This window comes from Pelobates fuscus, chromosome 4 (genome assembly GCF_036172605.1).
Source record: "Pelobates fuscus isolate aPelFus1 chromosome 4, aPelFus1.pri, whole genome shotgun sequence".
Classification (NCBI taxonomy): Eukaryota; Metazoa; Chordata; class Amphibia; order Anura; family Pelobatidae; genus Pelobates; species Pelobates fuscus.
In genome coordinates this window covers 391,319,112-391,339,275 of record NC_086320.1, presented here as the reverse complement: position 1 = coordinate 391,339,275, position 20,164 = coordinate 391,319,112, and the positions used below count along the sequence as shown (strand labels likewise).

The window sequence follows — 20,164 nt, the reverse complement described above, 5'->3', positions numbered from 1 at the left end:
ATGTTCAATGCCCTTTCTGACTCCCCAAGAGAATGTGGTTATTGCACAATTTCTTCCATTGTTGTCTTTATTTCTCCTCTGTCTGTGTCCCGTTTCTTGCCCAGAGAGATCACAAGAGGTTGAATGAAGAAGTGATGCAGAAGGAGTGGAGATAGATGAGTGGTTCACACCTCCCCCATCAGTAACCCCCTCCTCTCAATCTGAAGCTCACTGTTCACACGTTGACAGTCACTTCCAAAGTCACAGACCTCCTGCTAGATCCTGGCAGCCAAGGCTGGACCATGCAGAGATCGAGTGGGATGGGTAGTGCCTTCTCCATAGACTCTCTGATAGGAAACCCCCCAACACAATCAGGGCATGTGCTCTATACAGGATATCCCATGTTTCTGCCTTATCGTCCCCTGGTTATCCCTCAGAGTTTACCTCCTTCTCCACTTCCTCCTCTTGGACCTTTGGCATCTTTCGCCGGCCGTTTGACGAACACTTTTTGTGCTGGTTTGGGACAAGGGCTTCCTTCTATGTTGGCCCTGACCACTACTTTGCCCAGCTTTAGGGACACACCAGAGGACTTCTACTCACTAAATGAGCCCTGCAGACCTTCTACTCCAGACCCCATGGGTGGAAGCAAGCAGCAGGAACTTCCTGAGAACCAAGACAACATTTCAGAGTCCATCCAATACCCACACACATGCACCAGCCTGGCAGGTAAGCAGAACCTACAAAGCTGAACTAACCCCCAGATGGTATGGAATGGTAATACAGAGAGATGTCCTCTAACTCTGTCAGTTAACTAGCAAAAGGCAACCATCCTTCCAGAGGAACACAGGCAGACTGGTGGCTATTGCTAGACTAACATTGGCTACCAGCAGCTCGGTCACTATAAGTACGCAGGTAGGTAGCTATTGCTTAACAGGTGGGTTGCTATTAGAGGACAGGTGGCAAGATATAGCTGGTAGGTGGCTATAGGTTAACAGGCAGATGACTATCAGTTAGCAGGTAAGTGGCATTCACTTGGCATAATGTACAAAGCGATTGGTTTAGCTATTTCTTAGCAGCTAGTAAGTTATTGGCAATCAGTAAGAGGCTAGATGACTGTAAGTAACCGGTAGGTGGCTATCATATAGCTGGCAGGTGGCTGCTGGTTAGTATTAGTTTATCAGGTAGGTGGCTATCAGTAGTTAGGTGGATAATATTTAACAGGTAGGTGACAGTAAGCAGTGAGGTGGCAATCAGTAGGTAGGAGGATAATGTGTAGAGGGTAGGTGGCTATCAGTAGGTAGATGGATAATGTTTAGCAGGTAGGTGGCTATCAGTAGGTATTTGGATACTATTTAGCAGGTAGGTGGCTCTCAGTAGGTTGGTGGATAATGTTTAGCTGGTAGGTGACAGTAAGCAGTTAGGTGGCTATCAGTAGTCAGGTGGATAATGTTTAGCTGGTAGGTGACAGTAAGTAGGTAGGTGGCTATCAGTAGCTAGGATGATAATGTTTAGCTGGTTGGTGGCAGTAAGCAGGTAGGTGGCTATCAGTAGTTAGGTGGATAATATTTAGCAGGTAGGTGACAATAAACAGGTAGGTGGCTATCAGTAGGTAGGAGGATATTTTTTGGAGGGTAGGTGGCTATTAGTAGGTAGCTATCAGTAGGTAGGAGGATAATGTTTACCAGGTAGGTGGCTATCAGTAGGTTGGATGATAATGTTTAGCAGATAGTTAACAGTAAGCAAATAGGTGTATAATGTTTAGCAGGTAGGTGGTTATCAATTGGTAGGAGGATATTGTTTAGCAGGTAGGTAACAGTAAGCAGGTAGGTAGCTATCAGTAGGTTGGATGATAAAGTTTAGTAGGTAGGTGGATATCGGTAGATGGATAATGTTTAGCAGATAGGTGGCTATCGATAGGTGGATAATATTTAGCAGGTAGGTGACAGAAGCAGGTAGGTGGCTATCGGTAGGAGATGAATAATGTTTAGCAGATAGGTGGCTATCAGTAGGTAGGAGGACAATGTTTAGTAGGTAGGTGGCTATCAGTAGGTTGGTGGATAATGTTTAGCAGGTAGGTGGCTATCAGTAGGTTGGTGGATAATGTTTAGCAGGTAGGTGACGGTAAGCTGGTGGGTGGCTATCAGTAGGCAGGTGGATAATGTTTAGCAGGTAGGTGACAGTAAGGGTGTAGGTGGCTATCAGTAGCTAGATGAATAATGTCTAGCAGATAGCAGATAGGAGGATAATGTTTAGCAGGTAGTTGGCTATCAGTAGGTAGGTGGATACTATTTACCAGGTAGGTGACAATAAACTGATAAGTGGCTATCAGTAGGTAGGAGTATGTTTAGAGGGTAGGTGGATGGATAATGTTTAGCAGATGTGTGACAGTAAGCAGGTAGGTGGCTATCAGTAGGTAGGAGGATAATGTTTAGAGGGTAGGTGGCTATCAGTAGGTAGGAGGATAATGTTTAGAGGGTAGGTGGCTATCAGTAGGTAGGAGGATAATGTTTACCAGGTTAGCAGGTAGGTGGCTATCAGTAGATAGGATGATAATGTTTAGCTGGTAGGTGACAGTAAGCAGGTAGGTGGCTATCAGTAATTAGGTGGATAATATTTAGCAGATAGGTGACAGTAAGCAAATAGGTGGATAATGTTTAGCAGGTAGGTGGCTATCAATTTGTAGGAGGATATTGTTTAGCAGGTAGGTAACAGTAAGCAGGTAGGTAGCTATCAGTAGGTTGGAGGATAATGTTTAGTAGGTAGGTGGAGATCGGTAGATGGATAATGTTTAGCAGGTAGATGGCTATCAGTAGTTAGGTGGATAATATTTAGCAGGTAGGTGACAGAAGCAGGTAGGTGGCTATCAGTAGGAGATGAATAATGATTATCAGATAGGTGGCTATCAGTAGGTAGGAGGACAATGTTTAGTAGGTAGGTGGCTATCAGAAGGTTGGTGGATAATGTTTAGCAGGTAGGTGACAATAAACTGGTAAGTGGTATGTTTAGAGGGTAGGTGGATGGATAATGTTTAGCAGATGCGTGACAGTAAGCAGGTAGGTGGCTATCAGTAGTTAGGTGGATAATATTTAGCAGGAAGGTGACAATAAACAGGTAGGTGGCTATCAGTAGGTAGGAGGATAATGTTTAGAGGGTAGGTGGCTATCAGTAGGTAGGATGATAATGTTTAGCAGATAGTTAACAGTAAGCAAATAGGTGTATAATGTTTAGCAGGTAGGTGGTTATCAATTGGTAGGAGGATATTGTTTAGCAGGTAGGTAACAGTAAGCAGGTAGGTAGCTATCAGTAGGTTGGATGATAAAGTTTAGTAGGTAGGTGGATATCGGTAGATGGATAATGTTTAGCAGATAGGTGGCTATCGATAGGTGGATAATATTTAGCAGGTAGGTGACAGAAGCAGGTAGGTGGCTATCGGTAGGAGATGAATAATGTTTAGCAGATAGGTGGCTATCAGTAGGTAGGAGGACAATGTTTAGTAGGTAGGTGGCTATCAGTAGGTTGGTGGATAATGTTTAGCAGGTAGGTGGCTATCAGTAGGTTGGTGGATAATGTTTAGCAGGTAGGTGACGGTAAGCTGGTGGGTGGCTATCAGTAGGCAGGTGGATAATGTTTAGCAGGTAGGTGACAGTAAGGGTGTAGGTGGCTATCAGTAGCTAGATGAATAATGTCTAGCAGATAGCAGATAGGAGGATAATGTTTAGCAGGTAGTTGGCTATCAGTAGGTAGGTGGATACTATTTACCAGGTAGGTGACAATAAACTGATAAGTGGCTATCAGTAGGTAGGAGTATGTTTAGAGGGTAGGTGGATGGATAATGTTTAGCAGATGTGTGACAGTAAGCAGGTAGGTGGCTATCAGTAGGTAGGAGGATAATGTTTAGAGGGTAGGTGGCTATCAGTAGGTAGGAGGATAATGTTTAGAGGGTAGGTGGCTATCAGTAGGTAGTAGGATAATGTTTAGAGGGTAGGTGGCTATCAGTAGGTAGGAGGATAATGTTTACCAGGTTAGCAGGTAGGTGGCTATCAGTAGATAGGATGATAATGTTTAGCTGGTAGGTGACAGTAAGCAGGTAGGTGGCTATCAGTAATTAGGTGGATAATATTTAGCAGATAGGTGACAGTAAGCAAATAGGTGGATAATGTTTAGCAGGTAGGTGGCTATCAATTTGTAGGAGGATATTGTTTAGCAGGTAGGTAACAGTAAGCAGGTAGGTAGCTATCAGTAGGTTGGAGGATAATGTTTAGTAGGTAGGTGGAGATCGGTAGATGGATAATGTTTAGCAGGTAGATGGCTATCAGTAGTTAGGTGGATAATATTTAGCAGGTAGGTGACAGAAGCAGGTAGGTGGCTATCAGTAGGAGATGAATAATGATTATCAGATAGGTGGCTATCAGTAGGTAGGAGGACAATGTTTAGTAGGTAGGTGGCTATCAGAAGGTTGGTGGATAATGTTTAGCAGGTAGGTGACAATAAACTGGTAAGTGGTATGTTTAGAGGGTAGGTGGATGGATAATGTTTAGCAGATGCGTGACAGTAAGCAGGTAGGTGGCTATCAGTAGTTAGGTGGATAATATTTAGCAGGAAGGTGACAATAAACAGGTAGGTGGCTATCAGTAGGTAGGAGGATAATGTTTAGAGGGTAGGTGGCTATCAGTAGGTAGGAGGATAATGTTTAGAGGGTAGGTTCGTGGATAATTTCTAGCAGGTAGGTGACGGTAAGCTGGTGGGTGGCTATCAGTAGATAATATTATATTGTTTAGCTGGTAGGTGACAGTAAACAGGTAGGTGGCTATATGTAGGTTGGTGAATAATGTTTAGCTGGTATGTGACAGTAAGCAGGTAGGTGGCTATATGTAGGTTGGTGAATAATGTTTAGCTGGTAGGTGACAGTATGCAGTTAGGTGGCTATCAGTAGGCAGGCGGATAATGTTTATCAGGTAGGTGACAGTAAGGGTGTAGGTGGCTATCAGTAGATAGGTGCTATCAGTAGGTAAGTGGATAATGGTTATCAGGTAGGTGGCTATCGGTAGGATGATATTGCTTAGCAGGTATGTGGCTAGCAGTATTTCGGTGGATAATATTTAGCAGGTAGGTGACAGTGAGGGTGTAGGTGGCTATCAGTAGGTAGATGAATAATGTCTAGCAGATAGCAGATAGGAGGATAATGTTTAGCAGGTAGGTGGCTATCAGTAGTTAGGTGGATAATATTTAGCAGGTAGGTGACAATAAACAGGTAGGTGGCTATCAGTAGGTAGGAGGATAATGTTTAGAGGGTAGGTGGCTATCAGTAGGTAGGAGGATAACGTTTAGAGGGTAGGTAGCTATCAGTAGGTTGGAGGATAATGTTTAGCAGAAAGTTAACAGTAAGCAAATAGGTGGATAATTTTTAGCAGGTAGGTGGCTATCAATTGGTAAGAGGATATTGTTTAGCAGGTAGGTAACAGTAAGCAGGTAGGTAGCTATCAGTAGGTTGGAGGATAAAGTTTAGTAGGTAGGTGGATATCGGTAGATGGATAATGTTTAGCAGGTAGGTGCTATCAGTAGTTAGGTGGATAATATTTAGCAGGTAGGTGGCTATCAGTAGGAGATGAATAATGAGTAGCATACAGGTGGCTATCAGTAGGTTGGTGGATAATGTTTAGCAGGTAGGTGGCTATCAGTAGGTTGGTGGATAATGTTTAGCAGGTAGGTGGCTATCAGTAGGTTGGTGAATAATGTTTAGCTGGTAGGTGACAGTAAGCAGGTAGGTAGCTATATGTAGGTTGGTGAATAATGTTTAGCTGGTAGGTGACAGTAAGCAGGTAGGTGGCTATATGTAGGTAGGATGATATTGTTTAGCTGGTAGGTGACAGTAAGCAGGTAGGTGGCTATCATTAGGTAGGAGGATAATGTTTAGCTGGTAGGTGACAGTAAGCAGGTAGGTGGCTATATGTAGGTAGGATGATATTGTTTAGCTGGTGGGTGACAGTAAGCAGGTAGATGGCTATCAGTAGGTAGGATGAGAATGTTTAGCTGGTAGGTGACAGTAAGCAGGTAGCTGGCTATCAGTAGGTAGGATGATATTGTTTAGCTGGTGGGTGACAGTAAGCAGGTAGGTGGCTATCAGTAGGTAGGATGATAATGTTTAGCTTGTAGGTGACAGTAAGCAGGTAGGTGGCTAAATGTAGGTAGGATGATATTGTTTAGCTGGTGGGTGACAGCAAGCAGGTAGGTGGCTATCATTAGGTAGGTTGATATTGTTTAGCTTGTGGGTGAGAGTAAGCAGGTAGGTGGCTATCATTAGGTAGGATGATAATGTTTAGCTGGTTGGTGACAGTAAGCAGGTAGGTGGCGCTATGTAGGTAGGATGATATTGTTTAGCTGGTGGGTGACAGTAAGCAGGTAGGATGATATTGTTTAGCTGGTGGGTGACAGTAAGCAGGTAGGTGGCTATATGTAGGTAGGATGATATTGTTTAGCTGGTGGGTGACATTAAGCAGGTAGGTGACTATCATTAGGTAGGATGATAATGTTTAGCTGGTGGGTGACAGTAAGCTGGTAGGTGGCTATATGTAGGTAGGATGATATTGTTTAGCTGGTGGGTGACAGTAAGCAGGTAGGTGGCTATCAGTAGATAGGATGATAATGTTTAGCTGGTGGGTGACAGTAAGCAGGTAGGTGGCTATATGTAGGTAGGATGATATTGTTTAGCTGGTGGGTGACAGTAAGCAGGTAGGTGGCTATCATTAGGTAGGATGATAATGTTTAGCTGGTAGGTGACAGTAAGCAGGTAGGTGGCTATCATTAGGTAGGATGATAATGTTTAGCTGGTGGGTGACAGTAAGCAGGTAGGTGGCTATATGTAGGTAGGATTATATTGTTTAGCTGGTGGGTGACAGTAAGCAGGTAGGTGTCTATAAGTAGATAGGATGATAATGTTTAGCTGGTAGGTGACAGTAAGCAGGTAGGTGGCTAGCATTAGGTAGGATGATATTGTTTAGCTGGTAAGTGACAGTAAGCAGGTAGGTGGCTATCATTAGGTAGGATGATAATGTTTAGCTGGTAGGTGACAGTAAGCAGGTAGGTGGCTATCATTAGGTAGGATGATAATGTTTAGCTGGTGGGTGACAGTTAGCAGGTAGGTGGCTATATGTAGGTAGGATTATATTGTTTAGCTGGTGGGTGACAGTAAGCAGGTAGGTGTCTATAAGTAGATAGGATGGTAATGTTTAGCTGGTAGGTGACAGTAAGCAGGTAGGTGGCTAGCATTAGGTAGGATGATATTGTTTAGCTGGTAAGTGACAGTAAGCAGGTAGGTGGCTAGCATTAGGTAGGATGATATTGTTTAGCTGGTGGGTGACAGTAAGCACATAGATGGCAAACAATAGGTAGGATAATAATGTTTAGCTGGTGGGTGACAGTAAGCAGGTAGGTGGCTATATGTAGGTAGGATGATACTGTTTAGCTGGTGGGTGACAGTAAGCAGGTAGGTGGCTATCATTAGGTAGGATGATATTGTTTAGCTGGTGGGTGACAGTAAGCAGGTATGTGGCTATCATTAGGTAGGATGATAATGTTTAGCTGGTGGGTGACAGTAAGCAGTTAGGTGGCTATATGTAGGTAGGATGATATTGTTTAGCTGGTGGGTGACAGTAAGCAGGTAGGTGGCTATCATTAGGTAGGATGATAATGTTTAGCTGGTGGGTGACAGTAAGCAGGTAGGTGGCTATATGTAGGTAGGATGATATTGTTGAGCTGGTGGGTGACATTAAGCAGGTAGGTGGCAATCAGTAGATAGGATGATAATGTTTAGCTGGTGGGTGACAGTAAGCAAGTAGGTGGCTATATGTAGGTAGGATGATATTGTTTAGCTGGTGGGTGACAGTAAGCAGGTAGGTGGCTATCAGTAGATAGGATGATAATGTTTAGCTGGTGGGTGAGAGTAAGCAGGTAGGTGGCTATCATTAGGTAGGACGATAATGTTTAGCTGGTGGGTGACAGTAAGCAGGTGGGTGGCTATCATTAGGTAGGAGGATAATGTTTAGCTGGTGTGTGACAGTAAGCAGGTAGGTGGCTATCATTAGGTAGGATGATAATGTTTAGCTGGTGGGTGACAGTAAGCAGGTAGGTGGCTATCAGTAGGTAGGATGATAATGTTTAGCTGGTGGTGAGAGTAAGCAGGTAGGTGGCTATCATTAGGTAGGATGATAATATTTAGCTGGTGGGTGACAGTAAGCAGGTAGGTTGCTATCATTAGGTAGGAGGATAATGTTTAGCTGGTGTGTGACAGTAAGCAGGTAGGTGGCTATCATTAGGTAGGACGATAATGTTTAGCTGGTGGGTGACAGTAAGCAGGTGGGTGGCTATCAGTAGGTAGGAGGATAATGTTTAGCTGGTGGGTGACAGTAAGCAGGTAGGTGGCTATCAGTAGGTAGGAGGATAATGTTTAGCTGGTGGGTGACAGTAAGCAGGTATGTGGCTATCAGTAGGTAGGAGGATAATTTTTAGCTGGTGGGTGACAGTAAGCAGGTAGGTGGCTATCACTAGGTAGGAGGATAATGTTTACCTGGTGGGTGACAGTAAGCAGGTAGGTGGCTATCAGTAGGTAGGAGGATAATGTTTAGCTGGTGGGTGACAGTAAGCAGGTAGGTGGCTATATGTAGGTAGGATGATATTGTTGAGCTGGTGGGTGACAGTAAGCAGGTAGGTGGCAATCAGTAGATAGGATGATAATGTTTAGCTGGTGGGTGACAGTAAGCAAGTAGGTGGCTATATGTAGGTAGGATGATATTGTTTAGCTGGTGGGTGACAGTAAGCAGGTAGGTGGCTATCAGTAGATAGGATGATAATGTTTAGCTGGTGGGTGAGAGTAAGCAGGTAGGTGGCTATCATTAGGTAGGACGATAATGTTTAGCTGGTGGGTGACAGTAAGCAGGTGGGTGGCTATCATTAGGTAGGAGGATAATGTTTAGCTGGTGTGTGACAGTAAGCAGGTAGGTGGCTATCATTAGGTAGGATGATAATGTTTAGCTGGTGGGTGACAGTAAGCAGGTAGGTGGCTATCAGTAGGTAGGATGATAATGTTTAGCTGGTGGTGAGAGTAAGCATGTAGGTTGCTATCATTAGGTAGGAGGATAATGTTTAGCTGGTGTGTGACAGTAAGCAGGTAGGTGGCTATCATTAGGTAGGACGATAATGTTTAGCTGGTGGGTGACAGTAAGCAGGTGGGTGGCTATCAGTAGGTAGGAGGATAATGTTTAGCTGGTGGGTGACAGTAAGCAGGTAGGTGGCTATCAGTAGGTAGGAGGATAATGTTTAGCTGGTGGGTGACAGTAAGCAGGTATGTGGCTATCAGTAGGTAGGAGGATAATGTTTAGCTGGTGGGTGACAGTAAGCAGGTAGGTGGCTATCACTAGGTAGGAGGATAATGTTTACCTGGTGGGTGACAGTAAGCAGGTAGGTGGCTATCAGTAGGTAGGAGGATAATGTTTAGCTGGTGGGTGACAGTAAGCAGGTAGGTGGCTATCATTAGGTAGGAGGATAATTTTTAGCTGGTGGGTGACAGTAAGCAGGTAGGTGGCTATCATTAGGTAGGAGGATAATGTTTAGCTGGTGGGTGACAGTAAGCAGGTAGGTGGCTATCAGTAGGTAGGAGGATAATGTTTAGCTGGTGGGTGACAGTAAGCAGGTGGGTGACAGTAAGCAGGTAGGTGGCTATCATTAGGTAGGAGGATAATTTTTAGCTGGTGGGTGACAGTAAGCAGGTAGGTGGCTATCATTAGGTAGGAGGATAATGTTTAGCTGGTGGGTGACAGTAAGCAGGTGGGTGACAGTAAGCAGGTAGGTGGCTATCATTAGGTAGGAGGATAATTTTTAGCTGGTGGGTGACAGTAAGCAGGTAGGTGGCTATCATTAGGTAGGACGATAATGTTTAGCTGGTGGGTGACAGTAAGCAGGTGGGTGACAGTAAGCAGGTAGGTGGCTATCATTAGGTAGGATGATAATTTTTAGCTGGTGGGTGACAGTAAGTAGGTAGGTGGCTATCAGTAGATAGGAGGATAATGTTTAGCAGGGAGCTGGTTATCAATAGGTAGGGGGGCGTCCAGCATAGAGGGCTAGTAGTTAGCACACTTGGCTAGTGAGGAACAAAACTGCCCCATTCCACGAACACAGAATTAAAAAATCCAGCAAACAGAATCTAGAGAGGGTGAACAATAACAGTATCCCAGTGAGACACACGGGAAATAATAGATACTCAAAACACCTTCGTGAGTTTCCCTTTATCCTCACAACAAACCTAAATATACATACAGTATAAGGTGGAGGATCGCTGACAATAGTAAATAGTTGCAACTGAGGAAGCCTCTGAACGAACCTTATACTGTACGTTTACAGGTTCTAGAGAGAGTGCAGCTGCTGTAGCACAGGTTGTAATACACAACAAGACAATAAAGCCAACATTTATTGTACAGAGTGGACATTTATTGGGGTACATGGCTCTATGGGTTGGTGCCATCAGAACCACTATAACAGGCTCTCGTGGTTTTGGTGCATAACAGTAAATACAGCGCCTCAATCAACACAAAATAAATCTAAGAAATAACAGATCACGTTAAAGGGGAGAAATGGACACCATAACCCTACCATAGTTGACAACTGTCCCAAATTTGCTGAGACAGTCCCATGTTTTAGGCTCCTGTTCCAGACAGCCCCATGTATAAGACAACCCTTATTTTTAAACCCCAAATTAAGAAATACATATTTTTATCATGTATAGCACTGAAGTCCAGTTTGGCTGATCAGGATGCACCTCCGATCCCTGGCGTCCTCACTCTCCGGTAGGCCGCTCCCCGAAGTCCGACCATGTTCAGACACTGGTTCCACTGGACCGCTGTTCTGCTGTTGGCGGCAACGATGCACGTGCCCACAGAGGGGAATTACCCCGGTGGACCTTTCGTTCGGGTGTGTGGAAGCAGGCCTGGGACTCATGCGTCTGCCTGCTCCTGCACTTCCACGGTACCCTACAGGGGATGTCCGGCCAGGCCTCACCCTGCGGCGTCTATTTGTAGTCCGTAGCTATGAGGTCTTGACATGGTCCAGAGTGATCTGAGGAAGTATGCGGTTGCGCAAGATCTCCCAGATTCTTGTACACACCTTATTAGCCACTTACTCAAGCACATACCTAATTAAGCTGTCAGACCCCGCACACAAGTGTTTTTTTTTCTTCTAACCCCTGTAATGACATTCCGTGTATAAGACGACCATCAATTTTAGACTCATTTTCTTTTAGAAAAAAACAGTCTTATACATGGAAAAATACGTCCCAGGACCTCTCCCACATTCCAGGGGCAGAACTGGAGGTCTGGACAGTGTGATCACCCCAGTTCCACAGTAAGGTGAACAGCTTATTGGTGTGTGTTTGTGTGTCTGTTTATGTCATTGGGGTATCTATATGTATCATCGTGCCTGTATCTTTTTGGCTGTGTGTGTGCTCAGGAGACATGGGACCTCTTTACACCATATCCTTATAGTTGCAGTTATAATACACTGTGTGTAGGGAGACAGGGGACCTCCTTACACCATAACCTTATAGCTGCAGTTATAATACACTGTGTGCGGGGAGACAGGGGACCTCCTTACACCATAACCTTATAGCTGCAGTTATAATACACTGTGTGCTGGGATACAGGGGACTTCCTTACACCATAACCTTATAGCTGCAGTTATAATACACTGTGTGCGGGGAGACAGGGGACATTCTTACACCATAACCTTATAGCTGCAGTTATAATACACTGTGTGCAGGGAGACAGGGGACCTCCTTACACCATAACCTTATAGCTGCAGTTATAATACATTGTGTGTGCGGGGAGACAGGGGACATCCTTACACCATAACCTTATAGCTGCAGTTATAATACACTGTGTGCGGGGAGACAGGGGACCTCCTTACACCATAACCTTATAGCTGCAGTTATAATACACTGTGTGCGGGGAGACAGGGGACCTCCTTACACCATAACCTTATAGCTGCAGTTATAATACACTGTGTGCAGGGAGACAAGGGACCTCCTTACACCATAACCTTATAGCTGCAGTTATAATACACTGTGTGCATGGAGACAGGGGACCTCCTTACACCATAACCTTATAGCTGCAGTTATAATACACTGTGTGCGGGGAGACAGGTGACCTCCTTACACCATAACCTTATAGCTGCAGTTATAATACACTGTGTGCAGGGAGACAGGGGACCTCCTTACACCATAACCTTATAGCTGCAGTTATAATACACTGTGCGGGGAGACAGGGGACCTCCTTACACCATAACCTTATAGCTGCAGTTATAATACACTGTGTGCGGGGAGACAGGGGACCTCCTTACACCATAACCTTATAGCTGCAGTTATAATACACTGTGTGTGGGGAGACAGGGGACCTCCTTACACCATACCCTTATAGCTGCAGTTATAATACACTGTGTGCAGGGAGACAAGGGACCTCCTTACACCATACCCTTATAGCTGCAGTTATAATACACTGTGTGCGGGGAGACAGGGGACCTCCTTACACCATAACCTTATAGCTGCAGTTATAATACACTGTGTGCGGGGAGACAGGTGACCTCCTTAGACCATAACCTTATAGCTGCAGTTATAATACACTGTGTGCAGGGAGACAGGGGACCTCCTTACACCATAACCTTATAGCTGCAGTTATAATACACTGTGCGGGGAGACAGGGGACCTCCTTACACCATAACCTTATAGCTGCAGTTATAATACACTGTGTGCGGGGAGACAGGGGACCTCCTTACACCATAACCTTATAGCTGCAGTTATAATACACTGTGTGTGGGGAGACAGGGGACCTCCTTACACCATACCCTTATAGCTGCAGTTATAATACACTGTGTGCAGGGAGACAAGGGACCTCCTTACACCATAACCTTATAGCTGCAGTTATAATACACTGTGTGCGTGGAGACAGGGGACCTCCTTACACCATAACCTTATAGCTGCAGTTATAATACACTGTGTGCGGGGATACAGGGGACCTCCTTACACCATAACCTTATAGCTGCAGTTATAATACACTGTGCGGGGAGAAAGGGGACCTCCTTACACCATAACCTTATAGCTGCAGTTATAATACACTGTGTGCGGGGAGACAGGGAACCTCCTTACACCATAACCTTATAGCTGCAGTTATAATACACTGTGTGCGGGGAGACAGGGGGCCTCCTTACACCATAACCTTACAGCTGCAGTTATAATACACTGTGTGCGGGGAGACAGGGGACCTCCTTACACCATAACCTTATAGCTGCAGTTATAATACACTGTGTGCGGGGAGACAGGGGGCCTCCTTACACCATAACCTTACAGCTGCAGTTATAATACACTGTGTGCGGGGAGACAGGGGACCTCCTTACACCATAACCTTATAGCTGCAGTTATAATACACTGTGTGCGTGGAGACAGGGGACCTCCTTACACCATAACCTTATAGCTGCAGTTATAATACACTGTGTGCGTGGAGACAGGGGACCTCCTTACACCATAACCTTATAGCTGCAGTTATAATACACTGTGTGCGGGGATACAGGGGACCTCCTTACACCATAACCTTATAGCTGCAGTTATAATACACTGTGTGCCGGGAGACAGGGGGCCTCCTTACACCATAACCTTATAGCTGCAGTTATAATACACTGTGTGCAGGGAGACAGGTAACCTCCTTACACCATAACTTTATAGCTGCAGTTATAATACACTGTGTGCGGGGAGATAGGGGACCTCCTTACACCATAACCTTATAGCTGCAGTTATAATACACTGTGTGCGGGGAGACAGGGGACCTCCTTACACCATAACCTTATAGCTGCAGTTATAATACACTGTGTGAGGGGAGACAGGGGACCTCCTTACACCATAACCTTATAGCTGCAGTTATAATACACTGTGTTACATTATATGAGCATACATTGTATAAGCCATTTAGCAGACATCTGGCTGTTAGAGTAGGATCTGCCAAAGATGGGGTACATTGACCTTGTGGCGGATTATGCAATGTATGATCATATAATGTAGCTAAACCCCAATAATTTTTTGCCTAGATTAGGTGTTTTTAATAAAACTAACAAAATCGGTCAGCACCAAGTAGCTGCTTAGTAGATAAGGGAGTGCGCTGGATTTTCATTTTTACGGTATTACACAATTGACAGGGTTTTAATATTGGTTTGGGAGTAGGTAGGGGCTTGGGAACTAGGGTCCTCCAACCCTAATTAATTAGAGAATGCACCTACTGGCTGTGGGTGTGAGATTGGGGGGAGATTGTGATTATTTGTTATTATTATTATTATTATTTTATTATTTATATAGCGCCAGCCAATTCTGTAGCGCTGTACAATGGGTGGACACGTAATTGTAATCAGACAAATAGATACACAGGAACAGAGGGGTTGAGGGCCCTGCTCAATGAGATTACATGCAAGAAGGAGTGGAGTATAGTGACACAAAGGGAATAAGTAGGGGTAATAAAATAGGTTGCTAGAAAAGTATTCACTGAGGTTATTTTTGACAGTTGCAGGAGAGGAGTCATGGGGGGGTGGGATGAAAACCCGCTAGCAGTTCAAATGATAAGCTTTCCTGAAGAAGTGAGTTTTCAAAGATTTTTTGAAGGAGTGGAGACTGGGTGAAAGTCTAACGGAGAAGGGAAGGGAGTTCCACAGAAAAGGTGCAGCCCTGAAGAAGTCTTGGAGGCGAGCACCAGAATCTTAAATGTGCCCTATATCTAACTAGAAGACAATGTAGGGACTGACAGAGCGGGGAGGCATGGGAGGTGCGAGCGGACAGGAAAATGAGCTTCGCCGACGCATTCATTACAGATTGCAGCAGTGCAAGCTGGGAACATGTAAGACCACTGAGAAGGGGATTGCAGTAGTCAAGGTGAGAAGAACAATGGCATGGACTAGCACCTTAGCTGTGTCTGGTGTTAAATAGGGACGGATGCGAGCTATGTTTTTGAGATGGAAGCGGCAGGATTTGGTGATTGACTGGACATGAGGGGTGAAGGAGAGGTCAGAGTCAAAGAGAACACCCAGGCAGCGAGCCTGCGAGGTAGAGGCGACAGTGATGCCGTTGACTTGGAGGGAGACAGACACGGGAGTAGCAACACTTGAGGGAGGAAAGACCAGAAGCTCTGTTTTGGACAGGTTGAGTTTAAGGAAGTGAGCAGCCATCCAGTTGGAAATGTCCGAGAGGCAGTCAGAGAGAGATCAGGAGTGGACAGGTAGATTTGTGTATCATCCGCATAGAAATGATAACAGAAACCAAAGGAGCTGATGAGTTTACCAAGGGAGGCGGTATAGATGGAGAACAGTAGGGGACCAAGGACAGACCCTTGGGGAACACCAACAGAGAGGGGTTGGGGAGAATGTTCTGCTGCAATTAGGTGGAGTGGATCTGGGGAACAATAGGTTACCCCTGCTTTATTATTGCTATAGTCCCCAGCTGCTAAACACTATGTCCCCTTGTGTATTTTGATTTATTCATTTGCTCACAAATGGGGACAAGGATGTCCCCTGTAGCTTTTTATTTTAATGGCGACCCACCTGCTGTTAACTAGTGAGGGCACGGAAGAGAAGACAGTGACCTGTTCATCCCCCTCATTTTTTAATGTGAGCCCTCACCTAATGCCCAAGGGAGGTAGCACAAGAGGAGACCCAGTCACTAGTATTTTAATAAAGTGAGCAGCCATTGACTATAAGATGATTAGTAGACATCTATTTGCAGCATTGGCGAGGTGTATAAACATTGCATAACAGCATGAACTGCCAGTTAATTCAACAAATGCCACATTCAGTCAGAATTCAGAGCCATCACAAGTCTATTAACATGTGCGAGGTAGGCACATGGAATTGCAGCACAGGGGGAGCATAGACTAACGCATTTCGCAGTCTGTGCTGCAGTTCCATGTGCCTAGCTCGTGAAAGTTAATAAACTTGCGATGGCTCCGGATTCTGTGTATAACCCCCCCTCGTACTAATGTAAGGACATATTGACCCCATAGGATTTATTTTAACTATTTCACAAATGTGAATGTGCTCATTTTTTCCCCTCAATAACATGTAATCCACACCTCAAAATACCTTCTCATGTTCTCGTAACACCAAGTGTACTATAGAAATCTCAGTATTAAAGGTATAAATTCACCAATCTGTTTAAATACCCTAAAGTGGGCACTACCTTTTCTATTGATATATTTATATTTGCCCACTTGGCTGCTGGTTCTGCGAGAGAACAATTAGTAAAAACAGGAGCCAGGAAATGAATTGCTGATTTTTAATGTAAAATATAGGTTTTGGATTCCATATTAGAAATGATATTTTTCTGCACGGGATAAACATTGAACTGTTGGAATGAAATCAATCTGAACCATGAAATGGTTTATAAGGAGCAGAGACACTGATGGATACAGGTGATGGGCTGATATGGAATTGAGGGCTTTGTCAAATAAAACTTACAATCGCAAAAAAAGAAAATCCCTTTCGCTATATTCCTGTGAAGGAGGAACATAGAAACTGTGTAAACTTACATCATTTATCATTTTTAAAGACAATCGTCAGCTGAATTGCTTTCTCCTTGTAGCAATGTATTACGTTTGCTGACAGCGATTTCATGACGGGAGTGCACAGATTGCATTAGGATGCGCACCCAGGAAATGATTACTATCTGCTAATAAAAGGGAATGATTTATTAGATTTATAACGATTTATTTTTTTTATTAACCGTTACATTTTAGCTAATACATCATAGATAAAACATGTAAAACTAACCAGTACCAGCTTTTGTTCTTGAATTTTAGCACATGGCAGGAGGCTTCATACTTTGCATTAACTCTCTTTACTAACTCCACACAGCAGTAAAGAAAAGTGAAACATTAACCAATCAAAATGCAGGAGGCATAGTATTCACAGAGATCAGGCTCCTCCCCCTCTTTCTTTACTGCTCCATCAGCAGACAGGTCAGAGTGTTGGCTCTTCCCTTTTACTTACTGTATTGGTTACTATATGTACTTTTTTCTATGTGCTGTATTTTTTTATATATATGTAGTTCTAGACATACTACTTATAGGTGGTTTGCTTTATTATTTTTTCCTTTATTTCCTCTTTTCATCTGCCCCCTTGGGCTTTGCTCCTTTGGGGAGTCTTTCCCCCCCCCCCCTTTTTTCTTCCCAGGGTCTTTCATCTCTTTTCCCTCTCTCTCAGTCCGCCGTCTTTCTCCGCCGTCGGACCGACTGTCGACCACCTTTGCTGAGGGTAACGCTCACCCTCCTCCACCCTTTTCCTACCTCGCGGCTTCACAGCCGCATTCACTGTAGCCGCACGACGGGAAACCGTTTTCCCGTTCCTCCGGCGGCCATCTTGGATCTCGCGTCTCGCGAGATCCACGGCCGCCATCTTGGGAGCATTGCGATCTCCTCATTCCGGCGCCCGATCACCCAGTAACCGGACGCAATCAGGCAGGGGTCCCCAGGTCAGTCATTCAGAACTGAATACGGTTATTAACCCTGTGCTTCGGGGTGTGGCCCCATACTTACTGTTATTACTGGCTACCAGTGTGTTTGTGTGCACTCATGCTACATACAGGGTGAGGCCCTATATCTATTACCGCTGCTATCAGGTGGATTTCGTGCCACCTATATATACATGCATATATAACTGGGTGAGGCCCAGAGGAAAAATCCCAATATTCCCTGCTGGGGAAAATGGTGCTTTTATTACCAGATTTATCATATTCACTCTGCTGGGGTGCCTATTCCATTTTCTATATATCTATAATTTAGCCTGCTGGGGTTACCTGGGTGCTGCAGGTACCTTTTCACTAACTGGGACGGACCCCTAGCCCAACGTTTCCTGTGCTTTATCTATTACAGCGGCCCTACTCCTATCATTATGGATACACCCCAAAACCCTGCGGACTTCCAAACCATGATTGTGGAAGCCATCTCCGCCTCTATGGAGAAAGCGTTATCCAGGGTTATGACGGCAACTGCCGATCAGACTAAAAAAGTCACAAAGGCCCAAGGCCCATGACTACGATTCTGAGGCTTCAGAATCCCATGCCCAGACCGACTCACGGCCCAGCAAACGCCACTGGAAGGGCAAAGAAAGGGATGACAACCCGGGCAAAGGCAAGGCACCTTCCAAACGCCACAGGCCAGCCCCACTCACTCCCGCCCACTACTCCTCGGACGAGGGGGAAGAACACACACGCTCCATGACCGTGTTGGACGTGTGGCAGGCCGCAGATTCCGATCAAGACAATGACTGGGGTTCGGACACGGGATCCCATACGGGTTTCCTGCAAGGCACCTTCTTGGACGACATCCAACTGCCGGACGACCCCACACCGGTCCAAGAAGAAGGGGAAGCCATTCTGGACCCCACGGGTCAACGTCTATTCGACTGGACCTCCCCCCCGACCATCTCTCCAAATTTATCCATCGTTGGCTCTGCAAACCCCTGGACAAAACGGTGCGCAACCGACTACGTTCTGAATGCCCTCGCCCTTCGCTTCCCGACCACGTGGCTCAGACCCCCAAATTCGACCAGGTCATGAACACATTCATGTCTCGGGGTGGCCGTGACCCCAGGAGAGGAGTGGAGAAAGGATTCCACGGAGTTCAGGACAAACTCCTAGACTCTATTGGTCCACTTTCCCGCATCATGTTTTTGGCGGACGATGCTTTTACAAGGGCTGACGAATTTGATGCCAGCATGGTTAAAGAGTGGGCACATGATATAAGAGAATGGGCACAGAGGTGCTTCTGTTTTGTGGGCAACACCAACGTAGCCCTCTCTTCTGAGAGGCGTAAAGCAGTGCTGCTCCGTATTGACGGAAAGCTGGTGGAATTGGGCACCAAGGAGTTGGGACCGCTTGCACAGGGCAAATTGTTTGGGGAAGCCTTCCTCAAAGAACTGAACAAGCACGTAAACATTTTCACCTCGCTAAATAAGGCTCAAACTTCCATGAAGCGAGTCTTCAAGGGCTACCCCAGTCGGGGTGTTTTTGGACGGGCTGGCCGCTACAGGGGCCGAGCAGCCAGCCGTTTTTGGCCTTCTGGCCCCCCGCTCACACAGACCCCAACCCTTCTACCCGGAAGTGGGTTTCAGGCAGCCCTTCTCCTACACCCGAGGAGCCGACAGAGGCAGAGGACCTCGTAGCCGTGGCAGAGCACGCTTCCCCACAGGTAAGCAACATAGTGTCTCAATGTCCACTTACCCTGTATACTGCAGGTCGTATCGCTCTGTCTTTTCAGAACTGGACAGCCATCTCCACGGATGCCCACGGTTCGGGGCTACATCATAGATTTTGTGGAAACCCCGTCCCAGACCGCCCCTCCGCACCCCATTCACCCCATTCACCTAATGGATGGCGAACTACGGGAACTCAGGGCCAAAGGAGCGATAGAACCCGCTCACGACCAAAACGGCTTCTTCAGCAACATTTTCCTAGTGAAGAAGAAATCCGGAGACTTCCGGACAGTTATAAACTCAAGCTCAATGCCTTCGTAATGTACAGACATTTCAAGATGGAAGGCATCCATCTTCTAAGAGATCTGCTCCAAGACGGGGACTGGTTCTCAAGACTGGACCTCAAAGACGCCTACCTATCGGTACCCGTCCATACATCCTACTGACAATTCCTCAGATTCCGATGGCAAGGTCGCCCCTGGCAGTTCACATGCCTCCCCTTCGGCCTCAGCTCAGCACCGTGGTGCTTCACCAAACTACTGAAGCCAGTAGTGTCTCGACTACGAACTCAAGGAATTCGGTGCATTATATACCTGGACGACCTGCTACTGTTTTCCTCAGACAGGTACAGTCTAACGCAACACACACAATATACCACCCGACTCCTCACGTCCCTAGGTTTCGTGGTGAATTTTCAGAAGTCGGAAGTATCCCCAGCCCAGACGATACATTTTCTGGGCTTCGAGATAGATTCCAAGACCAGCACACTACGGCTCCCGACCTCAAAGATCACAACCATCAAGAAGGAACTACGCAGAGCAATTCGCTGCCACACCATTCCACTCTGCAACCTGGCTTGGATTGTGGGCTTGCTATCCGCATCTATCCAGGCGATATTCCCGGGCCCACTCCACTACAGAGCGATGCA

The 20,164-nt window shown here is 45.7% G+C and overlaps 1 protein-coding gene across 1 annotated transcript in view; it reads left to right on the top strand.

The window, feature by feature from the left end:
• The first annotated feature begins 277 nt into the window (after positions 1-277).
• GBX1 (gastrulation brain homeobox 1) overlaps positions 278-20,164 on the top strand; it is a 29,314-nt gene continuing 9,427 nt past the window's right edge. The window contains exon 1 of the mRNA XM_063450873.1: positions 278-705. Coding sequence (XP_063306943.1) covers positions 282-705 — 424 coding nt within the window. The 5' untranslated portion in view covers positions 278-281. The remainder of the gene's footprint in view (positions 706-20,164) is intronic.